This window comes from Pan troglodytes, chromosome 18 (assembly GCF_028858775.2).
Source record: "Pan troglodytes isolate AG18354 chromosome 18, NHGRI_mPanTro3-v2.0_pri, whole genome shotgun sequence".
Lineage (NCBI taxonomy): Eukaryota > Metazoa > Chordata > Mammalia > Primates > Hominidae > Pan > Pan troglodytes.
The window spans coordinates 94385339-94401320 of NC_072416.2; the positions used below are offsets into that span (position 1 = coordinate 94385339).

A 15982-nucleotide genomic window follows, 5' to 3' on the forward strand; every position below is an offset into this window, starting at 1 on the left:
TCTGTGTTCCCTTTTAGCCATGAAATTCTGATTCAGTGTGGTTCTTTTGATGTCAATTGTAGACAGTATAACAGAATACAGATTGCTTTGGGTTTCATAGCAAATAAGCACCCCTAGTTAGGTAGGGCATTTGCTCTTCCTGCTGGCAAAGAATTAGGTTTACTGTTTTCTCTGTAAGAACAGCAAATTAATGACATTTCAATATTCCCTCTATTTCTTGTGAGAGTTTATTGGAAAAATTTAGGTCAAAGAGTTAATAGTATTTTTCAAATCTGTTTTAACTTGGCCTGCTCACTTGCTATGTTCAGCTTTTCACACAAATAGATTCTTTTAATATTTCTTTTCCCCCTAACTGTTGTGCTGTTTTAGTATCTCAAGGTGGCACTTTTTCTGAGTAGTCCATTGATTTCAAGTTGCTCTACTTTCTTCGAGCTTCCCATTAAAATGTAATTGTATCATATTTTAGATTTCATTTTGAAATGAACCTTTTGTGAAATTTCACACAATGATGGATACCATGTTCTCTCTTTATCGGAGTCAATGATATAAATCAATAACAATTTCCTGACATTATTTGTCGATTCAGTGAAGGGTAAGATTCATAACACAAAAGTAAAAGGTGATCGAGTCTCCGTAAAGTTGCTGTGTCCTTGGCCTGCTTAATCTAGAGCTGCATGAAATCTTGTTTCTCCAGACAGCCCTATTCTGCAGCATCCACTAAAGCCCAGTTATCTCTTTATTTCATTAGAGAGATGCAGGATAGTATAATCATTAATGGCTCAGCTTACATATTTTTCTTACTTGATATGTGACATTCAACCAATTACTTCTATTCTCTAATCTTCTGTTTCTTTCACCTTAAAATAAGACGAAAATATCATCATCTTCACAGGATTAAAACAAGTGAATGTGACTGGCATATAGTAAGTGCTAAATAAAATGTGGCTGCTGCTCTTATTATTGATACCATCATCATTCTTCAAAAATTAATATATTCCTACTACTCTCTACTCCTTCTTACTATATCTCTATTTTCTCTTGGATTCATATTCATTTTTTGCTCCTGTTATTTTTTTTGAAAACAAGATTTCTATGTTAATTGCGTATTTGTCTGGAAAAGCACCTGAGTTTTGCACTTGTAAAAAGTAATCACTTGATTATGAACATTTATGAATTTTTGTGGTTCCTAAAAGCAAGAAATTATTTTGTTCATAGAAGGAATAATATAATTGAATAAAACAAAAATCAACAAGATCCCAAAAAATAGTTTTAGAAGAGTGAGTCATCTAATTCAATTTAAAATGTAAATTATTCAATTACCTTGAGAATCTTATCAAATGAGGTTTTCACTCTTTCTCCATCTGTGGTTGAAACAGCTCTTCTGAGTGACCTCTTTCTCACTTACTGATTACCAATTGATGCTGACTGTAGTTCCGAAAGGGAATTGGTCACAACATTTTATATATATATATATACATACATATATATATATATATGTATATATATACACACACAAACACACACATATATACACACACACATATATATGTGGCTATGTGTGTATATAAATACACACACATATATGTGTGTATATATATACACACATATATATGTGTGTATATATACATATGTATGTGTGTATATATATACACACATATATATGTGTGTATATATACATATATACACGTATATACATATATATACGTGTATATACGTATATATATCATATAATATATGATATATATACACATATATGTGATATATATATCATATATTCATATATGCATATGTATATATCAGTTTGGTTATATATATACATATATACACATATATACATATATACACGTATATACGTATATATATGATATATATCATAATATATGATATATACATATATGTGATATATATATCATATAATATATGTATATTTACACATATATGTGATATATATATCATATATACATATATGTGTGTATATATCAGTTTGGTTATGTATATACATATATACACATACATATATATACATATATACACATATATACATATATATACATATATATATGTATATGTATATATCAGTTTTGTTAAAACCAGCAATAAAAAATAGGAACAGCCAAGGTGATTTTGAAACCATGAGATGGTCCTTATTTACAGGTGTAACAGACATTTTTTGAAGGAAGTAATTGCTTGTATTTTAAAATTCGTATGATTTTAATTAATGGTAGAATTACAATTTCTAATTGTATAATTATGAATTTAACTATGTAGAAGTAAGCAAGCAAAATATAGATGACCTAATATTATTTTTATTTGGCTTTTGAAGTTGGATTTATCCTTCCATTTTAATATGAATATCTAAAGGAACCTGGTGGGTCCCTTCAGGTAAAATAATGTAACCACATTTTAAAGACTACCTCAGGATTTTACTTCACCTCATCCCAGGGCCCACCCATTCCATTCAAATAATGTGAGCGTGTACCTCTTTAGGAGCATAGAGAAGTGCCTCAAACTGTCGTTTTTTTTTTTTTTTCTCCAGTTTTCTCTGAGTAGCACAGACCTTCAAATATGATGGTCAACAAATGCTTGTCTAATGAGTCTGAAGAATTAAACATCTATTTTAATTGACATCAATGCAAGATGTATTATAATAATGAATATAGAAAAACTCTTTCAAAAATTAAGCTGTCCAAAAAAATCACAGTCACTTAATGGTATTAAACACAATATATTTCTAAAGTACAATACTTGTGTATATTTTACCAAGATCCTTCTTCAAAACCTATGTTATTTTCTGCCTCTGGAATGAAGGTTAAATTTCTTAGTTTAACATTCTACAGAAATCATCCCTAATCAGAATCTTAAAAAAATATTATGTACATCACATTAAATATCAAAAATTGCAAATAAAGCAACAGTCCCTGCTGACCACCCTCATCACCCACCATAGATTTTATCTTGAGTGTCTTTAGATACCAGTTTATTTTTACTTCCAGTCCATTTTCTATTTACTTAATATGTATAAATATACCACATATACTTGGAAATCTAAACCATTGTATGTTTTCAGCCTAAGTAATATTATACTATAATATTTTTCTGTAACTTAATTTTTTTACTCCAAAACACATGTTGAATTTCTTTCCATAATGACACATGGCGATAGATATTATTTTTAACTGGTATAGTATTTCTCACTATTGATTGATTCATTCACATGTAAGTTCTTTCCTGTCATTTGTCATCAAAACCAGCACTGAAATAAACATTCCTGCACAAGCCTTCATGTGTATACCTTTGAGTGTCTCACTAGGATAAATGCCAAGAAATTAACTCAATTTTTATAGTCTATGCAATTTTTCTTTTTAACAAATGCTATCTAGTTTCTCTCCAATTGAGCTGTACCAACTCATGGAATTTTCCTCTCCATCTATTATCTGATTAATTTGTTGTTCTCTTAAAATCTTATACTCCGTTAACACCCATCAACATTTTCTAAACACACCATACACTTTCTCATGTCTGTGTTTTTGCTGCGATTGCTGCCTCAGTTTCTCGAGGTAAAATGTTTTGCCCAACAAAATTTGGTATCATGGAGGCTTACTATTACTTCTTCTCCACCAAATCTTTTCCCAAACTCTCATTATTGGCAGAAATAATGAAGTGTCTTCTTTGAGCCTCCTAGGATCTTATACTTATTTCTTATACAGCATTTATGATGTAGGGTAGTGAATGTATCATACGAAGTGTAGGAGAAGAAAAGTAATACCATTTCCTCACTCATCACAAGGGACATGGCTGGAACCCCTATAACAAAAGAGAGGTTAAAAAGAAATAAATAAAAAATTTATTAACATTTTATGTGACATAGGGGCCTTCAAAAACAAAGGCCTGAAGACCAGGGAAAACTCTCTATGTTTATGCTTAAGTTCAACAATGAATGGACAATCATGAAGAAATACAAATGGACAGAAAGAATATGATCTTATTGTAAAAACTTGGAGATAACTCAGCAAAGATCTTTATGGGCCTCTCTGTGTAGTGTTTCTTTCATCCAGGTATAGATAGGGTAGGACACCAGTTAAATGAGGTTCTTATGACCTATTTTGAGGAGAAGTAAGCCAGATAATTCCTTTATGGCTGGCTCTCACAAAGGAAAGAGAGGGGAAGGCAGAGAGGGATTCCAAGGTGCTATATTTTGGGAGAGCATGTTCTGACTCCAAGGTGTTGTATTTTGAGATAGCATGTTCTGAGCCCTGGCACAAGTAAATTTAATGATCCTTGAGATTGGAGACCCTCCTTGATAGGATAGAAATGTACCTTCTGTCTGTGTCCTGGACTGGTGGTCCGCTATGCAGGTTCATAAGATTCCTGGCATAAATTACTTCTTCCTTTCCCTCCTTTCTCTCTCTCTCTCTCTCTTTTTTTCTTCTTGGAATAACAACAAAATATGAGTAATTAACAAGAAAGAAAACAAATTATATCAGTCATTATTCAGCGTTAGAATAAACTAAAATTAAATAGATGTCTCTGAGTGCTTCAGCATATGAATATTATCAACCACTGTATGTGGTTATTGATGTGTGCTTTACTACAGTGAGTATGTTTCTGTGTATGTATATAATATATATTATGTTTGTATGAATGTATATAATATTTAAATATTTTAATATGGAAATAAATCATTGCCTTCAGCACACTGATTACAAATCAATTCATATCTCAATTAAATTGAATTGTAAGTCACACAGTTGATTACCCCAAAGAGCTAATTATAAATGCATATGACTCTTAATGGCTCCAATGAGAAGAGAGCCCTTCACTCGTGATGAATGTTACCACTTTAATTGAAACAAGGTTACCTTTGGCATTAAGGTACATAAGACGCTGTCAAAGCAGTTATGGTTTTATAAATTTAAATTAGGATGTTCTGGTCAGAACAGTTTTCTAAAATTAGATTGGAGAATGGGACAGATGTAAATAGGGTTCCTCTACACAAAGAAATATGATTGTAAGACATTACTTTTGTGATGTGTTTTTAACAGTTTTATCTTTCTGTAATTATAGTTAATTTTGGAAGCTACTGTTTTGTCATCAAATGCTACCGTTGCTCTAGATGACATCAGTGTGTCCCAGGAATGTGAAATTTCCTATAAATCACTACCAAGGACCAGTACACAAAGCAAGTGTAAGTTTTCCCTTGTCGTTGTTGCTGTTTTAAACATTGAATTAAGCTCTTCTCAGTATCAAAATATAAAATGTATTAGAGTCACGAATACCTAATACAGGGTGTGGATTATATCACCTGTTCTTGAAATCTAAAATATATATATATATATATATATATATATATATATATATATATATATATATATTTTAAAAGGTAAACAACTGGTCTAGTCCTTAGGCCTCTCTTGCAGTAATATGGAAAATATTCTATGCTTGCAGCTGAAATTATTGCATCCAAATATTTTAATTATAAATATTATGAAAAAATTATAATTATTTTGCATATTTTAAATACACTTCTATAAATATTCACTTCTCCATTAATTTTATTCAGAACTTCAAATGAGCATGTAATAATATTCATATTTCAGGATCACCCAGGAGTTCAAAAAAAGCAAAAAGGTTGTGTTTGGGAAAATGATGTAAGGCCAACCAAAATTTAAAACTGTACCTTAAAATTCTGTGTTTCTATTCAAAATTTAATATTTTCAAATCACAGATGGAGTTTGTCTAATTCTTTGACTAAATTTTTTGGAGAGAATATCAATTACAGGCCAGAAATGTTGCCATAAAAATGGATCTCATATAGTCAACTATGTATTTTAAAACCTAATCATTATTTAGATTCTGGGATCATGTACACATAGAAAGAATTTACACTATACCTTCAGTTACTTTGTCTTTCTAGTACTAATTGATGTTTCTCTCTGACCACTCCTACACTCAGATCTCAATGAATCTGACAATATTAAAAATGTTTTCTGAAAAGTGTCACACTTTATTTTTCTTAATCTGTATCTATGGAAAAGATTTGCATATGAAAATCAGACATACTGTATATTCCTAAGTTATATTTACTTAAACAACATATTTAGTGAGTGCAACAGTTGTATTCTTACAGGAGCTGAATGGACTAATCAAGAAAAATTTGGGTCACATGATTCTGGATTGAGACGATTAAAGAACTTTTAATTAAAGGTCCTTTATTAAGGATATTTTTCATTCGAGAGAGTGTATATTTCTGGGTGCTAACTTATATTGGGTTAACGTGTATTTACTTTGTTCAGAATGTGTATCCTGCATGCATAATAGACAATTCTAAGCTCTGCGCATGTGTTCATGCAAGTGTGTGTGTCTGTGCATGTGTGCGCGTGTCTGCCTGTGTGTCTGCATATGTGTGTGTGCATGCCTGTGTGTCCGTGTGTGTGCGTGCATGTGTGTGTGTGTGTGCATGTGTGTGTGCATGCTTGTCTGTGCACATGTGTGTATGATTCTGATAGACACCGAGGAGTGCAGAGCAGCAGATTTAATGATTCTTTTAAAGATTCATGAGTTTGGCCAGGCGCGGTGGCTCACACCTGCAATCCTAGCACTTTGGGAGGCTCAGCCGGGCGGCTCACTTGAGGTCAGGAGTTGAAGACCTGCCTGGCCAACATGGTGAAACCCTGTCTCTACTAAAAATACAAAAAAATCTCCGCCAGGGCATGGTGGCGGGCCCCTGTAGTCCCAGCTACTCAGGAGGCTGAGGCAGGAGAATGGCGTGAACCCAGGAGGCGGAGCTTGCAGTGAGCCGAGATCGCGCCACTGCACTCAAGCCTGGGTGACAGAGCAAGATTCCTCTCAAAAAAAAAAAAATAAAAGATTCACGAGTTTTTAAGGGTTAAACAGGATTACCTTATTTTTGTTGTTTAATTAAAGATTTTCTTTCTCCTAATTAAATACCACATCACCAGAATCATAATAGCTGAAAAGCATTAAAGTTGACATTGAAGAGCATTCTCTTGTAATGTAGTATTTGGAGGTATAGGGGCAGAAAGGTGTGACAAAAACCTTTCCTCACCCATCATAAGGGTCACAGCTGACACTCCGAGAATGAAAGACAGTTTAATGAGAGAAAAGCATAACAAATTTGTTTATCAAAGTTTTACTTGACACAGGAGCCTTCAGAAATGAAGATGCAAAGACCCAGAGAAAAGCATGTGCTTTATTTTATTTTTTCGTTTTTATTTGTTTTTCAGCCCCTTTTCCTATTTAGAAAACTGTGTATTTTTCTGCTTAGTTTTGGTGAAGAACAAACAGCCATTTTGAAATGTGATCGGACAAAAGGGTATGATCCAATGGTAACAGACTGAGCAGGGAAACTTAGCAAAGCCTCTGTGTTCAGAGTCTCCTTGACTCCTTTGTGTAGAATTTCTTCACCCCTGGGAACAGGAAAGGACCCCTCTAGAATGAGGATCTTGTGACCTAATTTCAGGCAAGATAAGCCAGATAATTTCTTTATGACCAGCGCTCACAAAGAAAGGTCAGGGAAGATCAGAGTGACCTTGCTCCAGGGGTACCTCCCAATCTCCTTCAGTTCAAAGTACTTTGGGGCAGCCTTTCCTGAGCTCTTACCGAGGCAAAAGTGTGGTTAAAGGTTTTAAATCATTACTAAAGTTAACCTTAGCAAAAGTTTTTGAGACACTTGATCTTGCTTACGGAGAATTCTTTTCTTAAATTCACTCAGGATTCATGGATATGTGCATCCATCTGAACACCAGATCAGTTGGATAGATAATATATCTAATTAGGACAAATTACATGAATGATTCCTGAAAGATTAATGGATGTACACAAAGGAAAAAAAGGCGTTTCTTATTGTTTTTGCAAATATGTCCGGTAGACAATTATAGGATCTCATTTGTGGAGTTCAGTATTAGTAATGGGCAGAAGTTTATGGAGAGAAACTGAAAGGAATATTTAAAAATGTGCCATGCTCCATTGACAGTAAATTGTTATATGTATGGAGCAGAATGGCCAAAGGTTTACCCAGACTACCCAGACCCTGTACAGGACTTGAAGTTTTGAAATCTTTAATAGGCATACAAATGGCTGCACCACTTCAAAGCAATCTTAGAGCTGTAGTTTTCTGCTCACAGTCCGCGTGATGAAAATCGCAAGTGCTACTTTGATTTGGCCTTTAATCAAGCTTCTTCTCCTTCAGAATATTTAAAAGCTACTGTTGATGAAATAATTTTACATTCTGTTTATTTGTTAAAGGGAGAGAGCCTGTTTTACGCTCTTAATCTCAATTTTGAAGCCAGATTTGTGCCTGGTGAGGATGCAGGTTGTATTTCATCCAGGAAGATACGCGATTTTCCAACTGAGTGCCCAAAGGGAGCACATGAAACTAATTGCTGTGAGTGCATTACTGACTCCTTCAGCAGATATTTATATGTACATATTTACTCTCTGAACGTAAAGTGCACACTACTCAAGTGAGCATTGTATGATGAAGACAGTCAGAACAGAGACCTCTGCATGATGGAAATGACTTGCCGGTGAGAACAAACCAGATTCTCTTTAAACTAGTGGCGATGAATGAAAACGCCCTGCTAACTTTCAGTTTTGCCCTGTTGGAGAATAACGTTTGAAATATATGCAGGATAGCGCTCAAAACACAAGAGCAAGGATGTATCTAGCCAGTCGTAGAAAAATAAGTAACACATGACACCACTTATATGAGGTATCCATGTAGTCATATTTGTAGAATCAGAGTAAAATTGTGGTAACCAGGTTCTGGGAGGAGAGGAAGTGGAAAATTACTAATCAACAGGCATACATTTTCAGTCAAACAAGATGAATAAGCTCTAGACATCTGCTGTATAACATGGTATCTAAAGTCAATGACAATGTATTGTACACTTAAAAATGTGTTGTGGGGGTAGATCTGGCTGGATGCAGTGGCTCAAGCCTGTAATCCCAGCACTTTGGGAGGCTGAGGCAGGTGGATCACTTGAGGCCAGGAGTTCAAGACCAGCCTGGCCAACATCACAAAACCCCATCTCTACTAAAAATATAAAAATTATCAGGGCATGGTGGCACACACCTGTAATCCCAGCTACTCAGGAGGTGCAGGTTGCAGTGAGCTGAGATCACACCACTGCATTACAGCCTGGGTGACAGAGAGAGACCCTGTCTGCCACCCCCCCATAAAAAGAGGGTAGATCTTATATTTTCTTATCACAATATATGTATTATAAACATTTATTTATTAAATCATTTTTAACATCATAGTATTCTTATTATCGTAAGCAGTTGCTATTTCAGTACAACTAGCAGTAGAAGACTTTATACTGCTTACAAATGTTATTTCAAATGATAGTGTATCAATAAATAGTTCTATGGTCATAAAACTATAGATCCTGCCTAGTTCTATATATTTTTCCACCTTTAAGAGTCTCCTTTCAGTTTGTCCTTTTCCAGGGCAATGCCTCCATTCTTTCTGCATTCTACTTAAATGATTCTAAAACTATCCTAGCATCCCTGAAAAAGTAATACAGAAGAAGAAAAAAAAAGAAAGTTGTCTGTTGGTGGATAAGCTTTTCCAAAAGTATTTTAATAACTGTGCTATTGAACACAATAAAAAAAGGCAAGAGGAAAGGCAAGAGAAGCATCCCATTTTATTGATTACCCATACCCGAGGTGAAAACCAAGGTGGTTTTGAGTCAAGACAGTGGAGGAACACAGACATTTTCCAGAAGTGTGGTGGCGCAAAGAGTTGGAGAGACTCTTTCCTCTGCATTCAAAACATACATGAGAATGACGAGAAAAATCAGGGCCATTGCTGATTGCTAATACATTGGCAAGCAGCCATGCTGCGACCCACAAAAAACCTTATGAGCATCTTTTCTATACCAAGAGATTTGGTAAGAAGAAATTGTGATCATTTCCCTCGAGAAACATAATCTATTACAGAGAGCTCAGAAATAAATCTAAACATAAAAGACCAAATACGTTTTGAGAAAGGCACCAAGAGGACACAGTAGGGAAAAAATAGTCTCGTCAATAAATGGTGCCAGAAAATCTGGTCGTTCTCATGCGAAAGAATGAAATTGGACCTTTGTCTTACACCGTACACTTAAATAAATTCACAATGTAAGAAAGTCCTAAATTTAAGACCTGAAATCATTAAACTCCTAGAAGAGAACTTAGGGGAAAAACTCCTTGACATTAGAGTTGGCAATGGTTTTTTAATATCACACCAAATGCTCTGGCTACAAAAGCAGAAATAAATAATGGGATTACCTCAAACTAAAAAGCTTCTGCACAGTAAAGGAAACACTCAGCAAAATAAAATAGCAACCTGCATATCGGGAAAAATATTTGCAAACCATATGTCTGATAAAGGGGTTAATATTCAAAATTTATGAAGATTTTATACAACTCAGAAATAGATAAATAGATAAAAAATGGGCAAAGGCCCTGAATAGACATTTCTCCACAGAAGACATAAAAATAATCAACTGGTATATGAACAGATATTCCACATTTCATTGGCATTAATCATCAGGGAAATACAAATCCAAAACTCTTTTAGATACCTCCTCATATCAATTAGGATAGCTATAATTAAAAAAAGCGTAACACATTTTAGTAAGAGCGTGGAGAAAAGAGTACTCATACTGTTGGTGCAAATGTGAATTGTGCAGCCATTATGGAATATGGTATGGAGGTTTCTAAAAAAATTAGCAATAAAAGTACCCTATGATTTAGTAATCTCTCTTTTGGGTATATACCCAGAAAAAATGAAATTACCACTTCATAAAGCTGTCTGCACTCCCATGTTCGCTGCAGGATTATTCTTGATAGCCAAGATATGAAAACAACCTAAGTGTCTGTTGATGTACAGATAGATAAACTGTGGTATCTAAAAAACAGTGGAATATTATTCAGCCTTAAAAAAAGAGATTCTGCCATTTTTCACATCCTAGGTGAATCTGGAGGAAATTATGCTATGTGAAATAAGCCAAACACAAGAAGGAAAATATTGCATGATCTCAATTATTTGTGGCATCTAAAAATTATATACAGATATAGAGAATGAAACAGTGGTTACCAGAGGCAGGGGCCAAGGGAAGGAAATGGAGATATGTAGCTCGGAGGATATGATGTAACAGATATGGAGGAGAAATGTGTCTAGAGATGTAATGTACAACGTGAGGACTACAGTTAATAACACTTGAGGACTACAGTTAATAACAGTTTTGAGATTTGAGATTTGATAAATGAGTAAGTTTTAGCTACTCCTGCCACAAAAAAAGAAAAAAAATGGCAATTATGTGAGATAATGGATAATTTGCCTCACTGTAATAACCATTTTACTATCTGTATGTATCACATAACCTTATGTTGTATATCTTTAATATACATAATAAAATTTGTTTTAAAAATTAAGAAAAGAAGCTTAGTCTATTAGGTAAGAAATGTATCGATTTAATAGTGTTGTAATGATAACTGGAATAGAGATGTAAACAAGTAGCTATTTTAACTCTAGGAAGTTGGAGAATATATTCAATAGAAAGTAGGTAAGTTCTCAGCAGCAATTTTATTTTATTTTATTTTATTATACTTTAGGAATTTCTTAAGATGTTTTCTAGTTTTCTTGCTGTGTAAGAAGAGTGTCTATTGCAAGTTCTGCCAGGGATTAACAGTTCTAGGTCTGTCTCTGATATACATTAAGACTGTTACCAAATGTACATGGTTTAAGAACCTTACCTATATAGTCTTTTAATCAGCAAAATAAATATAAGAGGTACTATTTTCCTCATTTTACGAACTTTCTTGTCATTTATTTTCTTATCAGTTAGAATTCCATTTTAAACACAGTCTGCCTCCAAAACCTACATTTTTTTTTTTTTTGAGACGGAATCTGTTGCCCAGGCTGGAGTGCAGTGGTGCGATCTGGGCTCACTGCCAGCTCTGCCTCCCGGGTTCACGCCATTCTCCTGCCTCAGCCTCCCAAGTAGCTGGGACAGCAGGCGCCCGCCATCACGCCTGGCTAATTTTTTTTTTGTATTTTTTTAGTAGAGACGGGGTTTCACCGTGTTAGCCAGGATGGTCTCTATCTCCTGACCTCGTAATCCGTCCACCTCAGCCTCCCAAAGTGCTGGGATTACAGGTGTGAGCCACCGAACCTGGCCCAAAACCTGCGTTCTTAACTACAAATCGTATAGCTTTTCTATCCTTTTAAGGTCATCATTACATTGAGAATGATGTTTTTAGAAAATGTGAAAAGTTCCCTACATGAGCAGTTTAAGCAATGGGAAGTTTGAAGCCAATGATCAAAACTTCACTTTTGGAGGAGAAACGATGCCCTTAGTCTCTAATATGTCAAATGGTCACTTAGTAAATGCTGTCGAGAAGTTTAAGGAATGAATGTCTTTAAAAAATAATACTTAATACTTTCTCCTTAGTAATTATTTCTTTAATCACAGTACCTTTTATAATCTGAAATGTATTAAATTGCTTTTAATTCTTATAGTGCTTTTCGGGGACCTAAAAGATAATTTTTTAGACATAAAAGGAAAATAAAAGATCACTATTTGGATAAGGGACCCACCTTCATAGGGAATTGAATTAGAAAATTAGCAAACGACCTCCAGTTCTCTAAAGTCTTATTTTGAGGGTTTTTTTTTTGCCTGCTTTTTTGAAAAAACTAATTTTTATACTGTGAATCTATTTATTCATAGAAGTGCTAATTCTTCATCCCATTTTTGTGAATCCTTTCATTAAAGATTCTGGCAATGAGTGGAGGTGAGGTAAAGACACAGTGAAGAATACAGAGAAGTAGGAGTCTTTTTTTTTTCTTGTCTTCTTTGCAGCAAAAAGGTTTGAAGGAAGCATGCAAAATTTAGGCTGCGATTCTAATGTTGAACAAATGAGCATATCACTTCTCTTACAGAGACCTTAACTGCTTGAAAAAACAGGGGTTTCTTATAAGGAGGAAAAGGCAATGCCACCCTCAGGATTTCTATTTATGAACTTAAATCCTCCTAAAAAGGACCATTGCTATTCTTGAATTTCAAACATTTAATATTTTAATGCTATTTATTTTAATTTTTCTCACTTTCACAACCATCTTTAACACAATTTACTTTCTTTTTTACATGAGACTGATTATGACCTACTTCAAACGGGTTATTAAGTTTGCTAAAAATTTAGGTCTTCAGTGCCTTGAAATATTTTCAGATTTTGTAGAAAAAAATAGCAAACATAAATTGCAACCAATTTTGGTAAATGAGAGAACAAGTTATTGGATTTGTTCAAGAACTGTTTGGGATACATAGAGGTTAGGAAGTTTTGCAGAATTTTGATAGCCTTGGATAATTTAATCGAATGTTTCCATACTTATTTATATTATGATATAAAAGTGCAGTTACTTAAAATGTAACCCAGGTGTACAGGTTTTCAAGGAGTCTCTCTCTCTCTGCCAGTTAAAACACCACACACTGACTATGATGTTAAATTATCTCTGATTTTCATTTATGATAACTGAAGGGCTGAAAAACCTACATAGCATGACAAATACAACATATCTCAACAAAACTTCTCTGGACCTTCAGAAACTCTAAGGGACAGGCTGCAGGGTGAATCACTGTTGGATGTAATTTTTGCCTGGACGTAGCGAAATTACAGTGTATCAGAAAAGTTCAATGCCAGAGTGGATTTTAGACCTGGGATCATGTTGCCATTTATGAGGAACTAGACAAATACTCTGTATGTTTTCATTTAAGGGAATGTTTAACATGATCTGCACATCTTAGCTCTCAAGTCAAACTTGGCATCAGGACAAACCCTAAAAGAAGGCAGATGAGGAGTGAGCTCCAGAGAGCAGAGCCAGTACCTAGGTGTCTTCCCATAGTTCCAGTGTTCTGAAAAGTCCATTTCTCCTGGACGGGTTGTTTGATGTTGTGGCCAATCAAAATGCTACCTCATCATTTTTGAAAGCTTATCTTTATTTTCTTTTAGATCAAAATTGTTACTCTGAATTGTTTCTTTAGGATAGATCATAAAAAGGGAAATTTGGGGTTTGAGTTTTTTGTAGCTGTTGTTTTGTTTTGTTTTTGAAACAGGGTCTTGCTCTGTTGCCCAGGCTGGGGTGCAGTGGTGCGATCTTGGCTCACTGCAACCTCTGCTTCCCGGATTCAAGTGATTCTCCTGCCTCAGCCTCCCTAGTGGCTAGACTACAGGTGAGCACCACCGTGCCCAGCTAATTTTTGTATTTTTAGTGGAGATGGGGTTTTGCCATGTTGGCCAGGCTGGTCTCGAACTCCTGACCTCAGGTGATCCACTCGCCTTGGCCTCCCGAAGTGCTGAGATTACAGGCATGAGCTGCCATGCCTGGCCTAAATTGTCATTTAATGACATTCAACACATTTTGCCAAATGTTTCCCCAAAACATTATGCTAATAAACAATCATATCAACAAAGTAAAACTGTGGCAGTGTCCCTGTGTTTGAAGTCCATTTTGAAATTTACTTTCACTTTTCATGATTATGCAAATACTATTTATAAGTTCCTATTTTTGTGAACAAATACTTTGTTTCATCAAGACTAAAATAAATAATGCTACTTTATGTAGTGCTTTCTTTCGTTCCAAGAGATAATGTGTATACTGGAAAATGAAGATATTATGTGTCAAATAGTATGAATGGTACATTTTCTCACACCTACATTGTATTAACAGGACATATATAAACTATTTTGTTCTGGCTGTGCTATGTAATGCAGGCAAGAAAGCCAAAATTTACTTAAGCAGCTCTGTAAGTTGTAAAGACATTTTAATATTTCCAAACAACATTTAGTGAGCACTATAATTTATTTCTGTCTAAAACCTATTTAGTCCAAAGTGCATGTACTAATTTTATGAAAAAATTCTAAACAATTTCCTATATTCTACTTTTCTGTCTACTCATGAGAAAAAAAAAAACATGTAAGTCTCTACTGAGTAGTTGAATTCAATGACACCTTAGCCAAGGCTGAATAGTACAAGGAAAAGGAGTGATTTATTATTTATTTATTTATTCAATCTTAGATGCTGATTATATATTTTCCTCAAACTAGTATATCTGCTAAATACAGAAATATGTGCATTAGACACTGGCATTTCCACAGCAGAGATGCATAATAGAGACAAAGTCCTTTTATGTGTGTTGATACTTTGCAAGCCATGTGTCTTATGTACTCAGTATTGACCAAGAATAATTGCATTACTCTGCACTGAGACTTATGTTTTCTTTTATTACATAAATGCATTAAGAGAAGGCTTGAATTTCCTATAGCAACTCTCTGCTCTATATGTTTTGAGATGTGTGTGTGTGTGTGTGCGCGCGTGTCAGTCTTTGAATTAGGACTACTTTTTTCAGTGTATTTTCTGAAAAATGTTTCTGAGTAGGCCTTTTTGGCTAGATTGGAGATACTTCATCTTAATTATAATATTAAAGGATTTCTATGATGTGTCTCTCTGTATAATTACAAATTACTTTTAATTTTGTAAGGTCTAGAAAAATGAGCTGCTGTTTTCTATGTTCTATCTTATATTCTTTTTCCATAGCCCTGAATACAAGGAAAAAAAGTCTGAAAATATACCTACACTTGCTAATTATTGAGTATCTTCCCCTTTTATTAGATGCATATTGGCAAATAAGTCTCTGTAGGGAAAAAGGCTAGCTAGTTATTTTTCCTTAGTAAACTGGATTTCCATTCTCTTCTCATTGTCCTCAAGTTTAAAATCTAGACAACTATTTTCTATTCAGACAAACCCCTCTAGACAGATGTCATTGTGAAAGACCCTAATGGGAGGTTGTTTCTGGTGAAGGCTCATCATTTCTGTGGCATGAAATCAAGAAGTGGAGAAAACGTCCATTCACCCTCATTTATGGAAGTCACTGATCTCCGATAAAGAAAAGTGAAAACTATTTCTATAGTCAGGTAA

The 15982-nt window shown here is 34.5% G+C and overlaps 1 protein-coding gene across 2 annotated transcripts in view; it reads left to right on the forward strand.

The window, feature by feature from the left end:
• The window catches only part of LOC129137369 (MAM and LDL-receptor class A domain-containing protein 1-like), a 42076-nt gene extending 36769 nt beyond the window's left edge, over window positions 1–5307 (forward strand). For both annotated transcript variants that reach the window (XM_054668572.1, XM_054668573.2), the window contains one exon: window positions 5065–5307. In XM_054668572.1, the coding sequence (XP_054524547.1) occupies window positions 5065–5280 (216 nt within the window). In that variant the 3' untranslated portion in view covers window positions 5281–5307. The remainder of the gene's footprint in view (window positions 1–5064) is intronic.
• The last annotated feature ends 10675 nt before the right edge of the window (window positions 5308–15982 follow it).